This window comes from Symphalangus syndactylus, chromosome 14 (assembly GCF_028878055.3).
Source record: "Symphalangus syndactylus isolate Jambi chromosome 14, NHGRI_mSymSyn1-v2.1_pri, whole genome shotgun sequence".
Classification (NCBI taxonomy): Eukaryota; Metazoa; Chordata; class Mammalia; order Primates; family Hylobatidae; genus Symphalangus; species Symphalangus syndactylus.
Window position 1 is genome coordinate 24,932,400 of NC_072436.2, and position 24,360 is coordinate 24,956,759.

At 41.0% G+C, this 24,360-nt stretch overlaps 2 protein-coding genes across 11 annotated transcripts in view; both read right to left on the reverse strand.

Moving 5' to 3' along the window:
- TPRKB (TP53RK binding protein) overlaps positions 1 to 6,037 on the reverse strand; it is a 33,091-nt gene extending 27,054 nt beyond the window's left edge. For all 5 annotated transcript variants that reach the window (XM_055242953.2, XM_055242951.2, XM_063617544.1 and 2 more), the window contains exon 1: positions 5,939 to 6,037. The gene's annotated coding sequence lies outside the window, so the exon portion shown is untranslated. The remainder of the gene's footprint in view (positions 1 to 5,938) is intronic.
- Positions 217 to 23,833, reverse strand: LOC129463166 (RNA/RNP complex-1-interacting phosphatase). Of its 6 annotated transcripts, none has more exons than XM_063617521.1 (10): positions 23,518 to 23,825; positions 21,938 to 22,013; positions 18,554 to 18,685; positions 16,048 to 16,171; positions 11,851 to 11,911; positions 9,753 to 9,799; positions 9,424 to 9,499; positions 9,015 to 9,191; positions 6,653 to 6,793; positions 217 to 731 (listed from the first exon to the last, which is right to left on the reverse strand). In XM_063617521.1, the coding sequence occupies exons 1-10, from the start codon at positions 23,757 to 23,759 to the stop codon at positions 728 to 730; spliced, it is 1,080 nt and encodes a 359-aa protein (XP_063473591.1). In that variant the 5' UTR covers positions 23,760 to 23,825; the 3' UTR covers positions 217 to 727. The 6 variants fall into 6 exon arrangements, with proteins under 6 accessions (XP_063473591.1, XP_063473592.1, XP_055099712.1 ...); XM_063617522.1 differs by lacking the exon at positions 217 to 731 and adding an exon at positions 4,521 to 6,036 and having other exon boundaries at positions 23,518 to 23,824; XM_055243737.2 differs by lacking the exon at positions 217 to 731 and having other exon boundaries at positions 6,153 to 6,793; positions 23,518 to 23,830.
- Between the last annotated feature and the right edge of the window lie 527 nt (positions 23,834 to 24,360).

Consider the following 24,360-nt stretch of genomic DNA (forward strand, 5'->3'; position numbering starts at 1 on the left):
TACTCGGGAGGTTGAGGCTAGAGAATCCAGGAGGCAGAGGTTGCAGTGAGCTGAGATCGCGCCACCGCACTCCAACCTGAGTGACAAGAATGAAACTCCATGTCAAAATAAATAAATAAATAAATAAATAAAATAAAGTCAAAGAAAAGTTAAAGACTGCCTCTGTGCTGGGCCTTCCAGATTTAAAAAAGCCCTCTAATTTAGTTGTGCACAAAAAAACAAGCCATGGGCTCGGGTGTCCTAACTCAAAGCTTGGGAACTGACTGAAGACTGATTACCTTTTTCTCTAAACAGTTTGACCAGGTGGCGAGGGTTGGTCCCCCTGCCTCCGAGCAGTGGCTGCAACTTGCAACCTCTTCTGGGAGGCTGAAAAGCTAACTCTAGCTCAGCTCATCACTGTCCACACACTGCATCACATCTCCTGTCTCTTAGATCAAAAAGGTGGATACTGGCTGCCGTCTGAGAGGTTGGGAAAACACCAAGCCATCCATCCTCCTTGACCATCCAGAGATGAAGTTAAAGGTGTTCTCGGTTCTTAACTCTGCTACCTTAATACCTCCAGGGAAGGAGCCAGGGCCCATACAAAATTGCCTTCCAATTAATGAGCAGGTCTTTCCAAGGCAACCAGACCTGGCAGATCAGCCCCTGCTGCACTCCCAACTAGGACTGTTCACAGATGCAAGCAGCTTCATGGACCGTGGACATCATCATGCCGAATTTGAGGTCATTACCTTACAAGGAATTAAGGAAGCCAAAGCCTTATTGCTAGGCACCTCAGCTCAGTGGGCCAAGGTGCCCTTATGCATGCCCTCCAATTGGGTAAGAAAAAAATTATGAATATTTATATAGACTCCCAATATGTTTTCTTGGCAGCACATGCCCATGGAGCTATGTAGAGAGAGGTCTTTTGACTAGCAAAAATAAGGAAATCAAATATACTTCTGATATTTTGGCCTTATTAGAATCTGTAAAAGGCCGGGCATGGTGGCTCATGCCTATAATCCCAGCACTTTGGGAGGCTGAGGCAGGTGAATTACCTGAGGTCAGGAGTTCAAGACCAGCCTGGCCAACATGGTGAAACCTCATCTCTACTGAAAAATACAAAAATTAGCCAGGGATGGTGACACGTGCCTGTAGTACCACCTACTCGGGAGGCTGAGGCAGGAGAATCACTTGAACCTGGGAGGCAGAAGTTGTAGTGAGCCGAGATTGTGCCACTGCACTCTAGCCTGAGCAACAGAGTGAGACTCTATCTCAAAAAAAAAAAAAAAAAAAAATCAGTAAATGCCCCCTCTAATAGTGGCTATCATCCACTGTCCCAGCCATCAAAAAGGAGACTCCCGAATAGTCAAAGGAAATCAACTTGCTGATCTGGCAGCCAAGCAAGCCACAAAAACATTGGACTCTGAGGCTTTCTTAGCCCCACTAATAACTCACATTGATCTGACCAAGTTCCAACCTTGCTATACCAAAGGAGATTTAAAGTGAGTCAAGGAATGGGGATTCACATCCCGGCCCTGGCCCATCCAGGCTGGAAACGTAATCCGGAAGGTATCGTATTGGTTCCCAGTGCCCTCCTTAAAGATATAGTGAGCCAGTTTCATCAAAAGCATCCATTACAGAAAAGACGCAACCCTTCAATGGCATGTGAGTTCTTGATTGGCCCCGACATACAACGGGTCATTCAAAATGTGATCCATCAATGCATGCTTTGTGCCCAAACCGCCCTAAAACTGGACCCCAGCCCTGTTCAGGGGTACAACATCCAGGAGACTCTCCATGCAAGGACTGGCAAGTTAATTTCACCACAATGCCATGGGCGCCTGGAGGCTACAGGGCATCTTCTTGTACAAAAAACATCTTTCTGTTTTTTGTAGACACATTTACAGGATAGGTAGAGGCATACCTTATCCGAACAGAAAGGGAGCTGAAGTGGCCCACACTATACTAAAGAGATAATTCCCCAGTATGAACTCCCTTTGACGATCCAGAGTGACCATGGTGTGGTGTTCATCTCTCAGGTAGTACAGGAAGTGTCTCAAGTCCTAGACATTGAATGGAAACTTCATGCAGCACAGCCACAGCCCACCGGAAAGACTAAAAAACTGAATCAAACTATTTAAAGAACAGTTAAGCCAGGTGTGGTGGCTTACGCCTGTAATCTCAGCACTTTGGGAGGCCGAGGCAGGCGGATTATTTGAGCCCAGGAGTTCGAGACCAGCCTGGCCAACACGGCAAACCCCGTCTCTACTAAAAATACAAAAAATTAGCTGGACATAGAGGCACATGCCCATAGTCACAGTTGCTTGGGAGGCTGAGGCACATGAATTGCTTGAACCCGGGAGGTAGAGGTTGCAGTGAGCTGTGATCATGCCACTCCACTCCAGCCTGGGCAACAGAGTAAGACCGTCTCAAAAAAAACAAAAAAGCAACAGCTGCTAAAGTGTGCCAGGTAACTAATCTAACTTGGGACAAAGTACTACCTTCTCTCCTGCTGACGATTTGGGTCATTCCCTGAAACAAGCTCTAGTTGAGCCCTTTAGAAATTATGTATGAGAGACCTTTCCTAGCCACCTTGGGGCTAAGATCAGGCTATAAATTCATAGAAAGGGAAGGAGCTATTAGACATTATTTAAAATTGCTAAATGAAATACCGACTTCTGTTCATGAGTTTGCTTCTTCCTCACGGACAGGCCACTTCACCCCTTCTAGGCTAGAGACCAAGTCCTACTTAAAACCTGGAGGGAGACTGGACTGGATCACCAAATAGCCCCTCAAAGGGTAAGACCCTATGAGGTCCTTCTGACCACGCATTCATCAATTGGGCAGGAGTTAAACCATGGGTACATTATACCTGGATAAAAATTGCTCCCCCTCAGCCTGACCTATCAGGTTAATAGACCTGAAAGGACACGTGAACCAACTAAAAACCTGAAGCTGCTTTTTAAGAAAACATCCACAGATAAGTAAAGCCTTCTTGCTAAGCACCACAGTACTATATGGCTTACGGTGGCTGCTGAAACCAATCTTATCTTACAATGGGCGCATTATGCAGATAGCCTACAGAAGCTCGTAGGGTTTGAGGGATGTTACCTATCTCTAGCACTTTGGTATTACGTTGGTGGGTCTTGCTCTTACAAGGAAACAACTGAGTACAGTAACAAATTTTTATGAAAAATTATTCCAAAGAAAATCAGGTCTCTGGTGTGCTAACACGAGGAAATGTAAGGCTATGGCCTGGCATTAATATAACCCTTCACAACCCAGGTCACAGAAAATCTTTTACTATAAATCAGACTGTTCAACAAACTTTTGAATACACTCCTCCTCCTCTCCTGAAGGAATTTCCCTCGGCAGCCCCCCAAATTTTGACTTATTAACAGCCACTATACTGAGGAAGGTTTTTATCAAGCTTGGGATGATTATCTTTGAATGATTGTGCTCCCCTACCCTTATCCTGCCACTGGCCACATAAATCAAATTCCCCTTTATGTTGGGAACAAAACAAAACCAGCATTCTTATGATAACTGGCCAAATATCACTAAGAATATGGGCTGGATGCTCCTCCCACCAATGTGAACATACTCCAGGGCTGCAACAAACTGACTGGTTTGCTACTGATTGGACACAGGCCAGGAATTCAATGGCTAGCTTCATATGGAGTGCAATGGCTATGTGGGACTAATCTTTGGCCCTGATTACCCATTGGCTGGATAGGACAATATGCTCTGGGATTCCCACAGGTCCAGGGCCATTTGGCAAAAAACCAACGGACAACCTGGAAATTTCCCAAATGTGTTGCACCAATGGACCAAGTCAGTTTTCCACTGCTATGACCATCCCCTCTCCATTTTTCTTCCCCAAGTTAATTTAGAAAATGTTATCTGACATGTTGAGATCCTAAGAAATTATATCCAGCATGTGCTGAAGGATGCATTCAAAGGCATCTCTTTAATCACCTCTCAGATGACTATGATGAAAAAAGCACTTTTCTAGAACCACATGGCCCTTGATGTCTTCACGGCTGCACAAGGAGAACTTGTGCCATAAGGAAAACTGAATGCTATGTATACATTGCAGACAATTCAGGAGACATCACCCTGGCCCTTCAAGATATGTACAAACTGAATGCTGTGTCCAACCTCATGATGTCACTAAACCAATGACTGTCTTCATACTTCCAGTCAGTACCCTCTTGGTGGAAAAAATTACTGGTAATTCTAGCTATGACTATAGAAACAGGAATACTCCTTGCCTGTGGATTATACTGCTGTGGCACGATGTATGTGGGACTGCAAGATCGCCCTTCTGAAGCTCCTGACACCCTGTTCAACAATGTTACAACAAAATTGCCTAAGTCCCGGGACATGTGAATATTTTCAACAGCAGGTAAATAAGTTCCATTCCTCAGCCCCCTAGGAATGCCCCTTGCCAGCGGGAAGTAGGAAGACTGAGTCAACACCCAAACTTAAGATTAAGGAAAGGAACAGTGTCAGTGGGGATACTGTAACCCAGCCTATATTATAAAAATCATCAGGTGTTTATTTTACTTATTTTTCTTTCTCTGTCCTTAGCTTCCTCCAGGCAGGATTGCTTGCACATAGTCATTTTGGTAGAGGGTGGTCACTAACAAGTGATTAACTGTATATCCTAACCCCCAGGGGCTGCTTGCAAGATTAATGTACTTGTTTTTCTTTTAAAGAACAATGATCCTTAGGTCACACTGACCTCCTTGATGGCATCCAGAAGTTTGACTGGCCAAGGGACACGAGCAGCTTTGATCATCAGGGAAAGCCCCCAATTACGTGCAAAGGAAGGTCATATTTGAGAATCTGCTTCTCCCGCCCTCATACTTTGGCCAAATTGAATAAACCTTTCTAAGCATTAATATGTCAGTGTTTGGCTTACTGTGCACCAGGTACATGAACCTAACTTTTGGGGTTCTACAACAGCAACCTGACTGAGCTAATCAGGTACAGCCAAGAACAGCTGAGCTACAGTAGCTCCTTAAGATCAGGGTCCAGATGTTGTTCATAGATGAGAGAAGAGAAAATAACTATCACGTGCAACATCAGACATTCAATGACACAAATCCTCAAAATCAGATGCTTTAAAAAATGAAGCCAATGGCTGGGCATGGTGGCTCATGCCTGTAATCCCAGCACTTTGGGAGGCCAAGGCAGGAGGATCGCTTGAGCTCAGGAGTTCAAGACCAATCTGGGTAACAAAGTGAGACCTTATCTCTACCAAAAATTGAAAAATTAATTAATTAATTAATAAAAATAATTTAAAAATCTTTGAGCCATCAAAGGTTTCTGGCTTCCTCAGCAACTAAAAATAATTACCCTCCCCAATGATCGGTCTATGGGTTCCACAGGTATAGCAGCAGAAGAGACAACTTGGAAAAAGTGAAGGTAGGCCAGGCACAGTGGCTCATGGCTATAATCTCAACACTTTGGGAGGCTGAGGTGAGTGGATGCGCTTGAGCTAAGGAGTTTGAGACCAGCCTGGGCAACATGGCAAAACCCGGTCTCTATAAAAAAAAATATGAAAAATTGGCCAGGCATTGTAGTCCACACCTGCAGTCCCAGCTACTAGGGAAGCTGAGGTGGGAGGATCACTTGAGCCAGGAGGCGAAGGCTGCAGTGAGCCTAGATGGCACCACTGCACTCCAGTCTGGGTGACAGAGCAAGACCCTGTCTCAAAAAAAAAAAAAAAAAAGGTAAGCCACAACTCCACTTAAGAGGAGAGGCAACTGGAGAAAGATCCCAGGAGGTTATATTCAACAACGGAGCAATAACACAGTAGTCTTGCCAGATATGCATAACCTTTAAATGGACATATTCTACTCTGTTCACCACCTTTATAAAAGTTTTCAAGTTTTCTGGATAGTTCTACCCAGTTGACGGCAATTACCCTGCCAGGTAAATTACTCACTATAATTGAATAAACCAGCAATCTGGTTTATCAGTCAGTCTCTCTTGCTCAATTGACAATCTCTAAAAGTTCATCCGTTCCTGTGTGAGACGGTATATCTGACAATTCAGTCAAAGGAAGTTGGTCAAATCCCACAACTGCCTGCCAAAGAAAGTAATACCTAATCACAAAAATACCACAATTAATTACAGGTAGTAACTAGGTTCTAAAGAAATTATGTCCTAAGCAGATTTTAATATAAATTTTGAACAGTTATAGCAAATAAAGATGGCCTTTGGGTCAATAACAGAACAAAAACACTAAAAATTTCTGTACATAAACACACGCATACCACAAGTCTAGTCAGAAAGAACTACATAGATAAACAAGATCGAATTTTAAAAATAATTTGCAAGGGAAGTTCTTAATGCTTCTGTTCTAAAATATTGTCTTCTTTTAGAAAAATTTAAGACTGGAATAACAGATTGTTTTTCCTGCAATGCTGTAATTACTGCAAATTTATCAGCAAAGAAGTAAACAGCAATGCAATTTTTCCTTAAGCTTGAATACGTAAGGGAACAATAAAGAAACCTGATTAGACCTGAACTAATTAAAGTCACACCAGTAATCTTCAGGTCAGCTCTGGTCTCCAGGTAGAATTCCAGGACAGGTTTGTATCACTGGGTCCATTCCCAACAGGCTGGATAGGAGAGTCTGGAGTAATTGTAAGGATACCACCTTCTTCTATCCTCGGCTGCCTGACTGGCATTGGGCTTCACATTCCAAGAGTACCTCCTGTGTGAATAGTCCTCTCCAGGGGGACCAGGAGGAGGGAGATGGCGTCTCTGGTAAACATGTGGATTCTCTGAAAATTTTCTTAAAGCAAAACAAAAAGTAATAAGCCATTACTAGGATTAATGCAATAATTTTTATTTATTTTAAATTTATATTTTCAAAAAATGTTTTAAATTTATACATTTACAAAATAATATATATTCCACTGTTTCCTACCTGTGTGACCTTAGTAGATAAAATACTTAATTGTTATTTCCCTAAGTTCTTTATAAAATGGGGCTAATAATACTTTTCACCTTCACGAGCTGTTATGAAGCTAAATTAAGAAAATACATTTCAATTACCTATGATGCCCTGGCACACTGTGGATTCCCAGAAGCCTTTCCACCTTTCCCTACAGAGATAAATGCATGCCCATACTATTCTAATCAAATATTTTCTCTCCCAAAGTCTGGCAGGGTTGACATAAGACAGAATAAGCTATTTAGTACTGAAAACAGATAGCTGCTTCCACTTTATAAACAAACATACATACATTAATTATAAAGTGTGAAAAACTTTAATAATGGTATATGCAACAAATTCGAAAAATTAGGATTTAAATTTACTTGTTTCAAAAGCAAGACCAGAAAATCTCATGAAATTATACAAAAGAAAATTTGGGGCTGGGCGTGGTGGCTCACACCTGTAATCCCAGCACTTTGGGAGGCCAAGGCAGGTGGATCACCTGAAGTCGGGAGTTTGAGACCAGCCTGACCAACATGGAGAAACCCCATCTCTACTAAAAATACAAAGTTAGCCGGGTGTGGTGGTGGGAGCCTGTAATCCCAGCTACTCAGGAGGCTGAGGCAGGAGAATCGTTTGAACCCGGGAGCTGGTGGCTGTGGTGAGCCGAGATCACACCATTACACTCCAGCCTGGGCAACAACAGTGAAACTCTGTCTTGAAAAAAAAATAAATAAAGAAAGAAAATTTGGAAATCTGAGAAAAGAAAAACTAACCCCCGCTACACAGCCCTCAATCCCACTTACTATAATTCAATTAGTTAGTATTTCCTTTTATTCTTTTCCCCAGCATCTTTTTCTGACTGTTGAATCACAGCCTATTATTTTCACTTATCATAAATGAGCTAACACTTTCGATGGCTTTATAAAATGTTATAGTATGGATATAATTATTTAGCTACATTCTCCACTGTTAGAAATACAGCAGCTACAAGTTCTTCCACAACCACAAATAATGCTGGGATTAACATGCAAAACATATACTACTGTATCCTGAGCTAGCCCAGCATCTGACACATGGAAAGGAGTTTGAGAAATGTGCCAAATGATTAAGTAAATATAGCTTTTCCTGTACTTTGAAGTATTTCCTTAGTCTCAGAATGAAATTACTAGGTAAAGTATTTTTATGGCTCTTGAAATTGTGCTTCAAAAGGCTTATACCAATTTTCAGTGCTGCAAGCGACATATTTTTGAAATGTTTGTTTACATCTTTTAAAAATGTCAGTTTTTCTTAAGTTTTTTTTCCTTTTTTTAATAAAAACAGGATTCCAGCATGTTGCCCAGGGTGGTCAAAAACTGCTGAGCCCAAGCAGTCCTCCCACCTCAGCCTCCCTAAGTGCTGGGATTACAGGTGTGAGCCAATGCACCTGGCCTAAAAATGGCAATGTATTTCTGAAAGTGTTTACAATGTGCTAAACTGTTTAAATTCATGTTAACTGTCAATACCAACCACTATGGGGTATGTATTATTAAAATATCTATCTGACTGATGGGAAAAAGGAAATGTAGATAGGCTAAGTATCTTATCCAAGATCACAAAGCAGGCGAGTAACAAAGCCAAGATGCAAATCCAGGTCCAGCCTGACAACCACTACAATGGAGTGCTTATCAAAAACTGTTGCTAAACTGGCTGGGCAAGGTGGTTCGAGCCTGTAATCCCAGCACTTTGGGAGGCCGAGGCAGGCGGATCACCTGAGGTCAGGAGTTCAAGACCAGCCTGGCCAACATGGTAAAACCCCCATTTCTACCAAACTACAAAAATTAGCTGGGCGTGGTGGCAGTGCCTGTAATCCCAGCTACTTGGGAGGCTGAAGCAGGAGAATTGCTTGAACCTGGGAGGTGAAGGTTGCAGTGAGCCGAGATCTTGCCATTGTACTCCAGCCTGGATGACAGAGCGAGACTCTGTCTCCAAAAAAACAAAAAACACAGAATTCCTCATCAGTATCATAATATGTTTTCATTAACTATAGTATTGATTTCTATCTCAATTCTAGAAAAGGGAAAGCAGAGAGAGGTACCTGACTGATTGTTGCAAATTTTGGGTCTGGGTGTGGAAATGTCGAGGAGCTGAGTGACCCTGGATCTGATGTAGATTATACCTAGGTCCTTGTTTAACAGGCTTATTGTGGACTGGTTGCATGAGATGTGCCGAGTCTTCAAAACCACTTGACCTGGGTACACTGGAATTCCAATTCCTTAAAGAGAATATTTCCACACAATATTACTGGTTTCCAGATTTAGTAGTCAATTTAGTGACTATATTTTGGCATATGAAAATAACAGTTTCTTCCTTCTACCATTCCTATTTGTTTACGTCTCCCCCCAACAAATAAACAAGCTACCAGAAGAACGAACATATGCAACTTAAATTATATAAACAGAGATCTCCCTGACCCACAAATCTCACGTATATAACATATGACTTACTTTCTGATAGGACCATTCTGAAGGTCTTCGATGTAGTTTTGTCTTTCTAAGCAATGTCCCCGGCACCTATTGAATACTGAGGAGAGGATAAACTGTTAGAAATAAGTGTACAAAGAGCAAATCTTTCCAGAAAAAGCAAATTAAGCTGAAATCCACTATTCAAGCTGTTATATCTCACTACTTCCACATACATCTATAGACTTTTGGCAAGACTATCTTATATTGGACAAACAAATTACAAACTTTTTTCCAAAATTTGAGAAATTCTTCTACATTTCCACCTTTAACTTTAATAAAAAGGGAAAAATAGTGACAACCCTCATACTTACATTCAATTGCATCATCTGGCCTCACGCCTTCTACATCAATCAAATATCTAACAAAACAACATAATTTGGGTCATTTATATATGAAAAGAAAAAAATCAAGTTTTTTCAAAAAAGGTCCAATTTCAACTTATAGACATAGATATAAAAATCCTAAGAAAATATCAGCACATCAAATCCAGCAGTTATTAAAGAATGACATACCATGACCACAAAAAGACGTTTTTCAAGAATGCAAGGATGACCCAACTCCACAAAATCTATTTATATATTTATTTACATTAATGTAATTTAATAAACAAAAGGAAAGAAAATGCAGAATCATTTTTTATCAAAATGCTTTATACACTAAAAATAGAGACTTCCTTAATATGACAGAGTATTTTTCAAAAACCAACAACAAACAAAAGACAAACTGGGAAACATACTAACATTATATCTAAAAAATACTGTATAACCAACAGAATGGACCAGAAACTTGGGAGTCACCATCACTGTTAGCCATTTCTTCCATACTCTCATCTTCAATTCACCACCAACTCCTGACAACAATATTACCTAAATATCTCTATAGAGTATATCTGCATCTTTCTACCAAAATGACCACCATGCCCTGGTCCAATCCACCATTATGCCTCAATTCCTACAAACACCTCCCAACTTGTCTCCTTGCTTCTACCTCTTTCCCTCTGCAGTGTATTCTCCACTCAGCAGCAAAATGATAGGTTGAAAATACAAATTTGAATGTTCACCACACTCATCCCCAACAAAAAAAAATTCAATGGTTTTCTATTGCTCTTAAGGTAGTGACTAAAACCTTAAACATAGCTCTGCATGGTTTTAGCTCCTATCCATATTTCCAGCTCCAATTTAATGCCGTACTACCCCCATGGCCCAGTCTCCCTAGCCAGCTCCTCCAACACAGTATATGTTTTCCTGTTATATGGTCTCTGCTGATCCTTATGTTCAGAATTCTCTCCACAACATCCCTACCTGGTTAACACCTACTCATACTTCAGATATTTGCTCAGACCTCCCCACAGAAACCTCTAGTCCTCTTGTTGAAGTCAAATTCTCCCTATTCTATGCTCTCATTGTACCACGTCACTCCCCTTCTCAGCACTTGTCGGAGTTGTAATTCTATAGGCATTTGTGTGATTCTTTAATATCTACTCCCTCCATAGACTGTTAGGATGCACAAAGGGCAGCTCAAGTCTCTTTGCTAACACCCAGCACAGGGCCTACACATAATACATGCTCAGGAGATATTTTCTGAATGAACAAACATGACTCAGTACAGTGTGGCAACATCCATAAAAAGCGTAAGGACACACACTATTTGATTCAGAAATTCTATTTTGAGTGAAATTACCTCCGGGGCTAAGGGATATGTATTCAAAAATATTTACATAGAAATGTTCACTACTTCAAGGTTTTATAATATCAAAAACTTCTGACTTTTGTGTTCATCGGTGTGCAAAGAACAACGCAGCCCTTAAAAAGAACAAGGAGTCCGGCCAGGCGCGGTGGCTCACTCCTGTAATCCCAGCACTTTGGGAGGCTGAGGTGGGTGGATCACAAGGTCAGGAGATCAAGACCATCCTGGCTAACACAATGAAACCCCATCTCTACTAAAAATACAAAAAATTAGCCGGGCATGGTGGCAGGCCGCTTGTAGTCCCAGCTACTTGGGAGGCTGAGGCAGGAGAACCGCGTGAACCTGGGAGGCGGAACTTGGAGTGAGCCGAGATCACGCCACTGCACTCCAGCATGGGCGACAGAGCGAGACTCCGTCTCAAAAAAAAAAGAATAAGGAGTCCAAGTATTTTCAAAGAAAGATGTCTATCACGTATTAAATTAAAAAAACAGAATGTCTAACTATTATACCATTCAATAACATGTATGCTTGTATCTGCATTTTTAGAGTCTGAAAAGATGCGTACTAAATTATTAATGGTGGTAATCTCTGGGTGGGGAGCAAGACTGCCTTCTACTTCACGCATTTCTATACCGGTTCCATTTTTTACAACAAGCTTACATTACCATTATAAACAGACAAAAACAACTTTAAAATGGTCTGCCTCTGGGGTTGGCAACTTACCTGCAAATGAGGTAGCCAGTCCTGTTTAAACCATGGGTACAATGGACACCAATAAGTTTGTCTATAAAAAGAAAATACAGGATTAAGTAACTGAAGTAGATACACAAGTGTATAACATTATCACTGCCCTGAAAATGAATAACTCTTAAGAGGAATTGTTTTTTCTAGGAACATACTATAAAGAATCATCTAACAGAAAGCCAAAACTCACTGCTTCTGGGAAACTTTGCATAGTCCTAATTAGACTCAATGATGTCAACTGCAGGCCTGGTCAGACACTAACAGCTAAAACTGCAATGAGACAAACCCATCTATCTTAAAACAGAATGCCCATCAGCAACTGATTTAATTATACAAAAAGGGAGTGAAAGCAACAACAGGCTAAGAGAAGAATGAAATTTGTTTCTGAATGAAACAAATAAAAGGCCTTCACTCTTGATATTGAATATTAAGGACAGTTTCCATAGTACTCTTGAGTTCCCGAAGAGCTTCTATTCCTTCTCTTGTTCGGTGCTCCACACATACCACAGGTCTACTTGCCCTGTGAAGTACTCAGGTAAATAGCACTATTCACATTTTACAATGAAAAGGCAAGGCTTGGAGATGTAAGTCAAAGCAGGCAAACAGTACAAGACTAGAATCAAGTCTAAGATTTTTCCCATTACACCACAGTACTTCTTAGTCCATCTTTTTAAAAAATTGCATGAGGAATTAAATTAAAAAAGTGTAGTTTATCTTTGCAAAATCTGTGTCCGTGACTAGGTAGCGTCTGGTAAAGAAGGCACTCATCAGCCAGGTGTGGTGGCTCACGCCTGTAATCCCAGCACTTTCCAACCTGGCCAAGATGGCGAAAACATGTCTCTACTAAAAGTACAAAAAATTAGCTGGGTATTGTGGTGGGAGCCTGTAATGCCAGCTACTCAAAAAAAAAAAAAAAAAAAGACAGAAAAGAAAAAAGAAGGCACTCTGCCGGGCGTGGTGGCTCACGCCTGTAATCTCAGCCCTTTGGGAGGCCAAGGTGGGTGGATCACCTGAGGTCAGGAATTCGAGACCAGCCTGGCCAATATGGTGAAACCCCATCTCTACTAAAATGTAAAAACTAGCCGGGTGTGGTGGTGGGTGCCTGTAATCCCAGCTACTCGGGAGGCTGAGGCAGGAGAATCGCTTGAAACCAGGAGACGGAGGCTGCAGTGTGCCAGCATGGTGCCACTGCACTCCAGCCTCGGCGACAGAGTGAGACTCTGTCTCAAAAAAAAAAAAAAGAAAGAAAGAAAAAAGAAGGCACTCATCATTGCCAGCCTGGATTACTATAACAAACTAATCTCCCTACCTCTGTCTCAACTGATCCTCCATAAGGCAGATGTTATCTTTCTAAAACATAAGCCTGGCTGGGTTGTTTTTGCTTAAAAATCTCAATTTAGCATAGCATGAAGCCCAAATTTAGCACGGCATTTAGAATCCTTCATAAACTGATATCAATCTGTCTTTCCAACCGATCTAAGTCCACAATGATCCTAACTATGATTTACAAGGGCTGATATGATCCACCTCCGTTCTGCCCAACCCCAACCTCTCTGATCCTGTTTCTCCTGCTCTTACCCTCACTCACTCCACTCCAGCCACACTGGGCTCTTTAACATTCCTCAAACATGCCTAGCATACTCATGCTTCAGGGACTTTGCACCTGCTGTTCCCTCTGCCTTAGGACGCTCCTCCCCAGAAACCCAATGGCTTGGTTCATTACTTCCTTTAAGGTTCTGCTCAAATGATATCTTCATAAAGAGGCCTTCCTGATCACTCACCTCTTCCCTCATCCCATTATCATGTTTTGTTATTCTCCAAAGTACTTATCACCATATATATTCCATGTATTTATTTGCTTCTTTCTCTCCCCAACTAGAATGTAAAGTATAGAAGGGCAAGGACTTTGTTCTATTTCCACTTTCTAGAAAAGTGACTTCAACATAGGTTATATAATTATTTGTTGCAAATGAACCTATGAATTCCATGCCTTTTCACATTATCTTCTAGTCACACAAGAGGCTGCCTCTCCATGGCTTTAGGCCCTGTGCCTTTTGTGCCTAATCCCCAAAACTGGGCTGCCCTTTTCTCATCCTGGCAAAATTCTCGTCTCTGCTGCTCAAATGTTGTCTCCTGTCAGGCCTTCCTCAATCTCTCCTCTATATTCTCACTGGACTTAATTTATTCTTTTATTATGATGAACTGTCTTTTGTGGTTTTTTTTGAGACGGAGTCTCGCTCTGTCGCCCAGGCTTGAGTGCAGTGGCGCAATCTCGGCTCACTGCAAGTTTCGCCTCCCAGGTTCACACCATTCTCCTGCCGCAGCCTCCCGAGTAGCTTGGACTACAGGTGCCCGCCACCACACCCGGCTAATTTTTTGTATTTTTAGTAGAGATGGGGTTTCACCGTGTTAGCCAGGATGGTCTCGATCACCTGACCACGTGATCCGCCCGCCTGGGCCTCCCAAAGTGCTGGGATTATAGGCGTGAGCCACCGCGCCCGGCCTAACCCACATCTTAAACCACATGCACTACATGTTTATTTTCCTCGGTAACTGTGAACTGCTATAATAAAAAACAAAGAGTGCCATCATCTCTGTGTCTTCGTGCTCTAACAACAAATCTAAAAGGATCTCAGTGTTTACTGAATCAATTTATTTTCTCAGTCCCTACTAGTTCTAGGAGAGAGTGGAGAGTGTACTGTCCTCTTTTTATCAGTGAGCCTGGTATCTGTGAGAAGGGATTATAGCAGAGGTAGCCAAAACTGATTACAAACAAGGTCCCAAGCCTGCTATGGCAGTGAGTACTCCAAGACTTAGCACAACTCAGGCAGAAGACCAACATGGAGTTCAGTCTATCCAATTGACTACAATCAGTGTAACATGTGAACAACTAAGATTTAAAAATGTGTTCTCATGTATTCATAAGGACCTCCTAGCCCTCACAGAACAGATGAAACGCTATATAAAAATTTCACACAAAAGAGCCTAGAAGCAGTGAATAGGCCATCAGCTGTACCCTAATATCTTAAAAGGTAGTATTTCTGTGACAACAGCTTATACAAATGAGAAAGCCAAACCTCTCAAGTTTTAAAGTTAAAGTACAACGGAAGATCTGTGAACAAGGTTTAACATAATTAAAAGCTAGTGTCCACATTAAGTGAGTGACTGGGTTACAATTTGAAATTTTATCTTCAAACCCACTGATCCAGTCTCTATCTCTCACCTTCCATTCCCTATCTTCCCACCTCTGTCTCTATTCTTTCTCCACTACTGCATCACATTTTTTAAAAAGGAGTATTTACTGTCAGATTTATGTAATAAAGTGTACACTCCTCAAGCTAAATTTGGAAAGAAGGCAAATGAAGCCTCTGTCCTGTGGGTGTCACTGGCTTTCCAAAGATAAAAGCTTCTTCAATCTTAAAATATGGCAAATATCATGTTCTTTCTGGCAGAGAGATGCCAGGAAAAGGCAACTGGATCCTTAAGATAAAGAAGCTGTTAAGTTCTATTTTCAAAAGAGTAAGGTAAATCTTAAAGCAGGAACAAGAAAGCACCAGCCTTTGGCTTAAGTTCTCTCGTGTGAAGAATAAGAGGTGGTGGTATCCTTCCCCATCTGTACTTAAAGCGGAAAAACAGCAGAAATATCTTTTTTTTTATTATACTTTAAGTTTTAGGGTATATGTGCACAATGGCAACTTTGTTACATATGTATACGTGTATCTTAAATACATATGACAAAGGGGCAGTTCCACTGGTGCATTCTTTCTTGTTTTGCTTCTAGGGGTCTGTCCCATTCTTAATCTTTGCCCTTTGTCTCTTTCACACAACTCTAAGACTCAGAGTTTTTTAATCTTTTCTTCTACCTCTCACTTCTTAACCAATATATAAGACAAAAATAACATTTTAATTTTATTATATACTTCCCATTCAAATTAAAAAAGAAAGATGAGTTAGTTCAGTTCATATTTTGCACTAAAACTAATTTCACATTACAAAGTTAAATTATTTGTGATCAACAAAAGGAAAAACATCTTACCCTATTAGCACCATCTGACATTTTCATCACCTTAGCATCATTAAATACAACAGGTCTAAAGTTAGAACTATAAAAAATACCAAAAATGCCCAACCCCATTCATAATGCACACCACAGTTCAGGTAAGAACAAAAACTCACCATTATCTTTATTTTCTTTCAAAAACCCATTAACAGCGTGTTTGAATTTAAAAATAGTCTCATCATCAGGCACTTGATGTCCAACTGTAAAAATTTTTAAGTAAGGAATAGTTTCTGGCAAATCCTATAAAGCAAAACCATAAAAGATGTGTATTATTTCACTTGTAGAGTGAGTAGGGGACCCAGAATATAAGCCAAGAGATTATAACAAACTTAATATGCCAATATCAGTATATGCAATTCTGATAAAAGAGCCATTTCTTCCAACACTGCTTCAACCAGGAAGTATCACTTGATTTTCAATAAAACTACATAATAGATAGTCACTAGGTATACAAAACTGAAAGCAAATTCCATGTGAATGAATGCATATTTAACTGTAAATTATATAAACAGTTCCATTTAATATTTTACAATTCAAGGGCCAGTGCCTTCATAAAGCAGCTACGATTTAAGTAGAAGAGTAGAGAATAGAGTCAGAAGAACTTGGATTTGAATTGTGACATAGAGGGAATTCCAGGCACTATTGAGAACTGATATTCTTGGGGTGGGAGAAAAGTAGATACAGATAAAAGACAGAAGAGGCTAAGTCAAAATCATTTTAACCATCCGTAAGTGTATAGTTCAGTGGCATCACATTCACAGTATTGTGTAACCATCACCACTGTCTATACCCAAAACTTTTTCATCATCCTCAACAGAAAGACTCTGACCATTAAACCATAATTCCCTTCTCCTCACCTCGTAGATCCTTTAGTCTGTTTTCTGTCTCTGTGAATTTGTCTATTCTAGGTAGTTCATACAAGTGGAATCATATCTTTGTCCTTCTGTGTCTGGTTTATTTCACTAAGCATGTTTTTAAGGTTCATCCATGTTGTAGCATGTATTAATTTTATTCTTTTTTATGGCTGAATAATATTCCATTGTGTGCATATAATGTTCTGTGTACCCATTCACCTACTGATGGACACCTTTTGGCCATTGTGAAAAATGCTGCTGTGAACACTGGTGTACAAGTATTTGTTTAAATCCTTGCTTTCAGTTCTTTTAGAACTGAAGTTCTGAGTTCAAATGGAAAGTATCAGCATGAACTCATGATGTAGTTTAAAAACAAACATTATTTCTTAGCACCATCCACAGAAGAAGACGAGTAACAATGAGCCTAGGAGCACTGAGCACCTCTAGCACTCAGACTCTCATCTTTCAATAGCATTCCCACCAGAAAGGAATCAAAGCTCCTTGGGAAAACGGCTGAGTTCAGGGTAGGGCAGGAAATGTACAAGATAAGCCTGGAATTTTTTTTCATATAAATAGCAAAAAAAGAGTGATCAAAGGTTACTAGAGTTGTGTCAAAAGGACTCAGGAGACAATCTAAGAAGCTCCAACTCTCCAAAGATAGGGCCTCAATTTGTGCTTCAATTAAAAAAAAAGAGAAATAACTAAATTCAAGTTTTAAGTCATCCTTGTTTGAGCCTGTTTTATCTTCTGTAAAATTATGTATTAATTGTAACCATTTAATCCTCTGAGCTTAGCCAAGAAAAAGCATTCGATAGGAGATACTAGCACAATTGCTACTTTATCAGCACAAGATTGTTGAGAGGATTAACTAAGTTAATACATGTGAAAGTACTTTTTTTTTTTTGAGATGGAGTCTTCCTCTGACGCCCAGGCTGTCATGCAGTGGCATGATCTTGGCTCACTGCAACCTCTGCTTCCCAGGTTCAAGCGATTCTCCTTCCTCAGCCGCCCCAGTAGCTGGGATTAGAGGTGTGCACCACCCACACCTGGCTAATTTTTTTTTGTATTTTTAATAGAGATGGGTTTCACCATGTTGGCCAGGCTGGTCTTGAACTCCTGACCTCAGGTGATCCACCCACCTTGGCCTCCCAAAGTGCTGGGATTACAGGTGTGAGTCTCTGCACCTGGCTGAAAGTACTTTTTAAATAGCAAACTGCTGTACAAATATTAACAAACATTAGGTGTTACTGTTTCCAAAAGCCATGGAACTGGTCAGAAGAAGGATCATTCTTTCCCACTGAGATGCTAAATGGCGCCAACAGAATATATGAATCTCTGTATTGTATCAACAGATACTGGGAAAAGAAATCATAAACTTAGAGAACGTTCTTTTACATGATGCTTACACATGCTCAGGCAACGGGTTAAAATAAGTGCTAAGAAATACTGGATATTCCTTTCTTTCCTTCAGGCCACTGCTAGTATTAAGTTTACTTGATTTTCAAAATATAGAATATGGAAGCTTATAGAATTTCTTAGGCACACACACAGCCTACTGCCAAATATTTTAGTTCAATTCATGTCTTCGATTTGATTTAAGACAGCAATTAAAAGCATGTAATTAGAGAAATAACTTGGTTCTCTTTTAAACTTACTACCCATCAAAGAAGGCCAAGCTTCATATTAGCACAAGATGATTACTGAATTATTATAAATTATTTTAGGATCAGAATGAAGAAAGTTCTTTTCAATGAAGGGTTCCACTTACTTCTGGTTTATAATAGCGTTGAGTATATGTTAAATCAATAATCAGTCCAAGTTCTTCATTTTGTTCTCGGATTTTGTTAAAAAGATCCAAAGGGGAAAAGCATTCTTCTGGAGCAAGTTTCTTTTCAAAACTCTGTCAGAAAGAATGAAATAAGAGCAAATATGTGCTTAAAATCCTGTACTACATTAGGCATTTATTCAAGTCCTGTGATGCTAACATACAACGAGATTCAAAGGAAAGTTTCCATTCTCCTGGAACATAGAAGGTATATTGTAACAATCTTTTCTTCCAGAGTGGTCAGAAAGAAAAAAATAAGCCCACTTCTATATATGTATTTCTGTATTTGTTTCATGTTGGTCTCCTAATCAGACTGTAAACTCCCAGATTTTATTCACCACTGTATCTCCAGCTCCAGGTGGAGTGCTTATCATATTTAGTGTTTATAAATATTTCTTTTCCTTTTTTTTTTTTTTTGAAACAGGGTGTTGCTCTGTCATCCAGGCTGGAGTGCAGTGACACAAACATGGCTCACTGCAGCCTCCACCTCCTGGGCTCAAGCAATCCTCCCACCTCAGCCTCCCAAGTAGCTGGGACTACAGGCATGAACCACCACATCTGGCCTTTTTTTAATTTTTTTTTAAAGTGATAGGGTCAGCTGGGCACGGTGGTTCACGCCTGTAATCCCAGCACTTTGGGAGGCCGAGGCGGGAAGATCACAAGGTCAGGAGATCGAGACCATCCTGGCTAACACTGTGAAACCCCGTCTCTACTAAAAATACAAAAAATTAGCCAGGCGTGGTGGCAGGCGCCTGTAGTCCCAGCTACCAGGAGGCTGAGGCAGGAGAATGGCGTGAACCCGGGAGGCAGAGTTTGCAGTGAGCCGAGATCACACCACTGCACTCCAGCCTGGGTGACAGAGCGAGACTCTGCCTCAAAAAAAAAAAAAAATTTAAAAAATTTAAAAAAAAAAAGAGATAGGGTCCTGCCGTCTTGCCATGTAGACCAGGCTGATCTCAAACTCCTGAGCTCAAGCAACCCTCCTGTCTCGGCCTCACAAATAAATATTTCTTACATGTCTACACATATAAATGATGGCTTTCATTGCTGAATATTCTTTTATGTATGTGGTTTATTTTTGAACTTTATGCTCTGTTCCTTCAATCTGTCTGGCTACTCAGGTGCCAGCAATGTACTTTTTAAAAAATAGACTAGTTTGGCTGGGTGCAGTGGCTCACGCCTGTAATCCCAGAACTTTGGGAGGCCGAGGCAGGAGGATCACGAGGTCAGGAGATCGAGACCATCCTGGCTTACATGGTGAAACCCCATCTCTACTAAAAACACAAAAAAATTAGCCAGGCGAGGTGGCGGGCGCCTGTAGCTACAGCTACTCAGGAGGTGGAGGAAGGAGAATGGCGTGAACCCAGGACACAGAGCTTACAGTGAGCCAAGATCACACCACTGCACTCCAGCCTGGGCAACAGAGACAGATGCCATCTCAAAAAAAAAAAAATAGACTAGTTTTCAGAGCAGTTTTAGGTTCACAGGAAAACTGAGCCAAAAGGACAGACAGTTCCCACACCTACTTTGCCTTCCCCACCCCACCCAGACTCCCCCACTATCCACATTCCATACCAGTGTGGTCCATTTGTTACAAATGAAGAACCAACTCTGACACGTCATTATCACCAAAGTATAGGGGTTAGGTGTGCATGATTCGTTCTATGTTACACATTGTATATACATATTATGTTATATATATTTTGCCACAAAAAAAAATGAGAAAAAGAACTAAGTTCAAGTTTTGATTCTTCCTTTTCTGAGCCTGTTTGATTATCTACAAAATCATTTATTAGATGTAACCATCTATCCTCTGAGCTTAGTGCAGAATAAGCACTCAATAAGAGATATTAGTACTACTGCTACTTCATCAGCACAGGATTGTTGTGAAATGTGTTAATATATGTGAAGCCCTTTTATAGGTTTTGATCAATATATAACAACATGTATCCACCCTTACAGTATCACACAGAATAGTTTCACTTCCCTAAAAATTCCCTGTGTCTCCAACACCTTCTTTTTGGAGACAGGGTCTTGCTCTGTTGCCCAGGCTGGAGTACAGTGGCATGACCACGGCTCACTGCAGCCTTGACCTCCTGGGCTCAATCCATCCTCCCACTTCAGCCTCCTGAGCAGCTGAGACTACAAGCACACACCACCACACCTAGTTAATTCTTGTATTTTTTGTAGAGACACGGTTTCGCAATGTTGCCCAGGCTGGTCTAAAACTCCTGGGCTCAAGCGATACACCCACCTTGCCTCCCAAAGTACGGGATTACAAACATGATCCAACAGGCCTGGCCTGAAATGACTCATTTTTAAGCCCAGACGTGCAGAGAAGCTGACACAGCAGTTGAAAAAGGAAATCTGATCTATGAGTCACAAATTAAGTAAATTCCCAAAACGTTTCAAGTAGGCTTCTCCTGATACTAATCTGAGCTATGCTGGGGAAGTCTAATAAGAAAGACATGGAATCTAGAAAACAATTATTTGTCTTCACCTTCTCATCTTTTTTATGGCTGTCAAAAGCTTTCCCCTCCTATTGCTCCTATTCCTTTCCTAGTTTAAACAAAAACACAATCTTCAGATTTTCCCCACTGAAAACCTGATCTTGATGATCCAGGGGATATTTTTGATTGTGACCATGGAAGGAAAGGAGTCCCACTGGCATTCAGTGGGTAAGGGTTACAAATTCTAAACAACTTGCCGAATTCAAGACAGTCCTACAAATGTGTCCCACATCCTGAATGGCTTTTGGATGTCCTATTCAACATTAATATAGATAAAAAGCTGTTCATATTTAGCTTGGCCTTAGAACCTAACTCCATTTCACAAATAAACACAAAGTATCTTTTGTACAATACTAATATCTATTGAATTTTCCAGGATAATAATCACCTTATCAACCAAATGAAGATTACACTTTGTTCTGTTTGGAAATCTATTATAGAAACTCCTACCACTAAAGCAATATAAGCCACCTAGACCAGTCTACATTTGTAATTCTTGAATTCATGGCGCAGGCAACTATTACTCTATGTCTTTTAATGCAGTCATGTCCAAACATTTATATATTGAAATGAACATTATTTTATTATAAATTACTTTTATTTTATTTTTTATATTATAGTTAGGGTGTTCACTGGTGTTTTTGTTTAAAATATAAAGTAGGTTGTATGTACCTATGACCTTCATTTCAGGATAGTAAAGGGGTCATTACAAAGTATTTGCTATAAAAAGAGAAAATGGAATGTGATAGAGTGGAGAACAGTATTCTGCATGGTGAACTCAGTTGCCTGAAAGAATACTGAATTAACTTTTGCTTACCTTTTGCAAAGGAACTTTGAAAGCAATGAAACGAGTCCCAGGCATCCGCTGTCCAACTGGGAGATAGTCTTTCCACCTATTAGATATATTTTTTGTTAGCCAAATTGTATGTTACCCTTGTTTCCTTGCATAGAATAAGACTTTTTGAAAATGGGAATCACAGCCCACACAACATGTCCTCTCTTCTCTCTCTGCTTTGCATTTTGCCACTCCATTTATTAAACCCCACCAAGTAACGACCTATACTGTCCTCTCCTGTTTCCCCATCATGAAAACGAACACAAGCCAACACAACAGTACAACTCAAATAAGGCCTATATAAAACCGGAGACACCCAGAACTTCTGTATCCCTGTTAAAATTGGCCCAGTACCAGATACTAAAGTGCCATTAATACAAACACATTCACTGAAATAATTTAAATTCAACTATTTCACTTCACGGTTTTAGTTTTCATACGACTCATGCCATCAATTTCAATTAGTAGGAAACTTCAAGTTCATATTTTAAGAGAAAACCTGCTAGAAGAGGGACTGTGAACTTCACTTAATAATGCTAGGAACTGGCCGGGCGCGGTGGCTCACGTCTGTAATCCCAGCACTTTGGGAGGCTGAGGCAGGTGGATCACCTGAGGTCAGGAGTTCGAGACCAGCCTGACCCACATGGTGAAACCCCGTCTCTACTAAAAATACAAAAAAATTAGCCGGGTGTGGTGGCGGGCGCCTGTTATCCCAGCAACTTGGGAGGCTGAGGGAGGAGAATCACTTGAATCCGGGAGGCAGAGGTTGCAGTGAGCCGAGATCGGACCATTGCACTCCAGCCTGGCGGACAAGAGCAAAAATCCATCCCAAAAACGAAAACAAAAACAAACAAACAAAAAAAACGGATTGGAAGAAAACAGGAGATTCACTAATTAGAACCCAACTGCAATAGGTCAGGCAAGACCTGTATTAAGGTACTGACAGAAAGTGACAGTCAAAAGATAGTGGATAAAATGAAGAGGACTTATTGAGGTGTGAGATGGTGGAGGATGGTCTCAAAGAGTAAAAACAGTTCACTGCACCTACGTGCAAAGTCTCAAAATTAATCATTGGTACGTACAAAGGAGTATCTTTCAAACGAGGCCTGTTAGGAAGTAACAAAGTATGTTCTTTGCGACTTCTGGAAACAATACAAACCAACTTGCCATGTGAGATCTCAGGGCGCTACTACTGCTGGGTTCCTAACGCAAAGCATTACACTTGCCGTGCCAACGTAACAAGGAATTGAGGAGGTTCCATTTTGGGAATTAAGGAGCGTCCCCAACAGTAACAGTCCCACCTTAAAGCAATCCTTCCGTATTTTACCTAAGAGCAATGGCCAGAACCTCCCTTTTACAAGAATACGGAGAAATCACAGGACATCACAGACATCGCCCCTTTCAGCTACAGCGGGTGGCGCAGAGGGTCAAAGCCTCAAAGCAACGGGCGGACAGGTCAAGCTTGCGACGGCAACAGCGAGAGGCAGAGACCACACAAGATGAAGCCCAGACCCAGAAGCCACGAGCTGGAAAGGCCACGCCAAGGGACCAAGACATACTACCTTTCGGGGATGTGGTTTCCGCCCTTCTTCTTGGCTGAGGAGCGTCCTGAAAAGTCGCGTCTCCGGCCCCAGCCACTGCGGGGATGATGCCTCTGGCTCATGTGGGTTCCAAGAAGCCGCCCACCCAATGCCAAGCCGGCCGAAGGCGCCAGTCGGGCGCCCTCAGTGCCAAGATAAGACCCGAGACCGGAAGAGACTCGGCAGCCACCTACGCCGCGCTCCAGCATCTCGCTATTGCGCATGTGCCACCGCCTGTCGTGATGGCGTAACCACGCTGGCTTACTGAGACTCCTGATTTGTAAACAGGACTTTGTTGGCTACAGCGCCCTCTTTAGCCAGAGGCTGGTAGCACAGATCAATAAGGGCGTGTATGCACCCTTCAGAATTCAAACAGTGAGGCACAGGGAAGTCCCTCTGCCCGATCCGCCCCCAGCCCCGGTTCCTTGTGTGTTCTTCTAGATATTTACCAGTGCTTACATTCATATTTTGCATATTGTGTATACATATTTACTTTCACATATATGTATATCCTCTTTTTATACAAAAGGAGTAACTGTACATATTCTACAATATACCTTGAACACTGAGTTTCCCAGTCAATTTATGCATACATAGATCCTATTTTTTAATGGCTATAGGCAATTTAATTGCTTATGAGTAACATAATTAAAAGTACCATAACGTATTTAGCCAGTTCAATATTAATGGACCTTTAGTTGTTTTCAGGTTCTTTTCAAATCTTGTTACAGACAATGCTGCAATGTGAACATCCTTATACATCTATACAACTATATCTAAATTCCTAGAAGTAGAATGTCTGGAATGAAACACATACAAACTTAA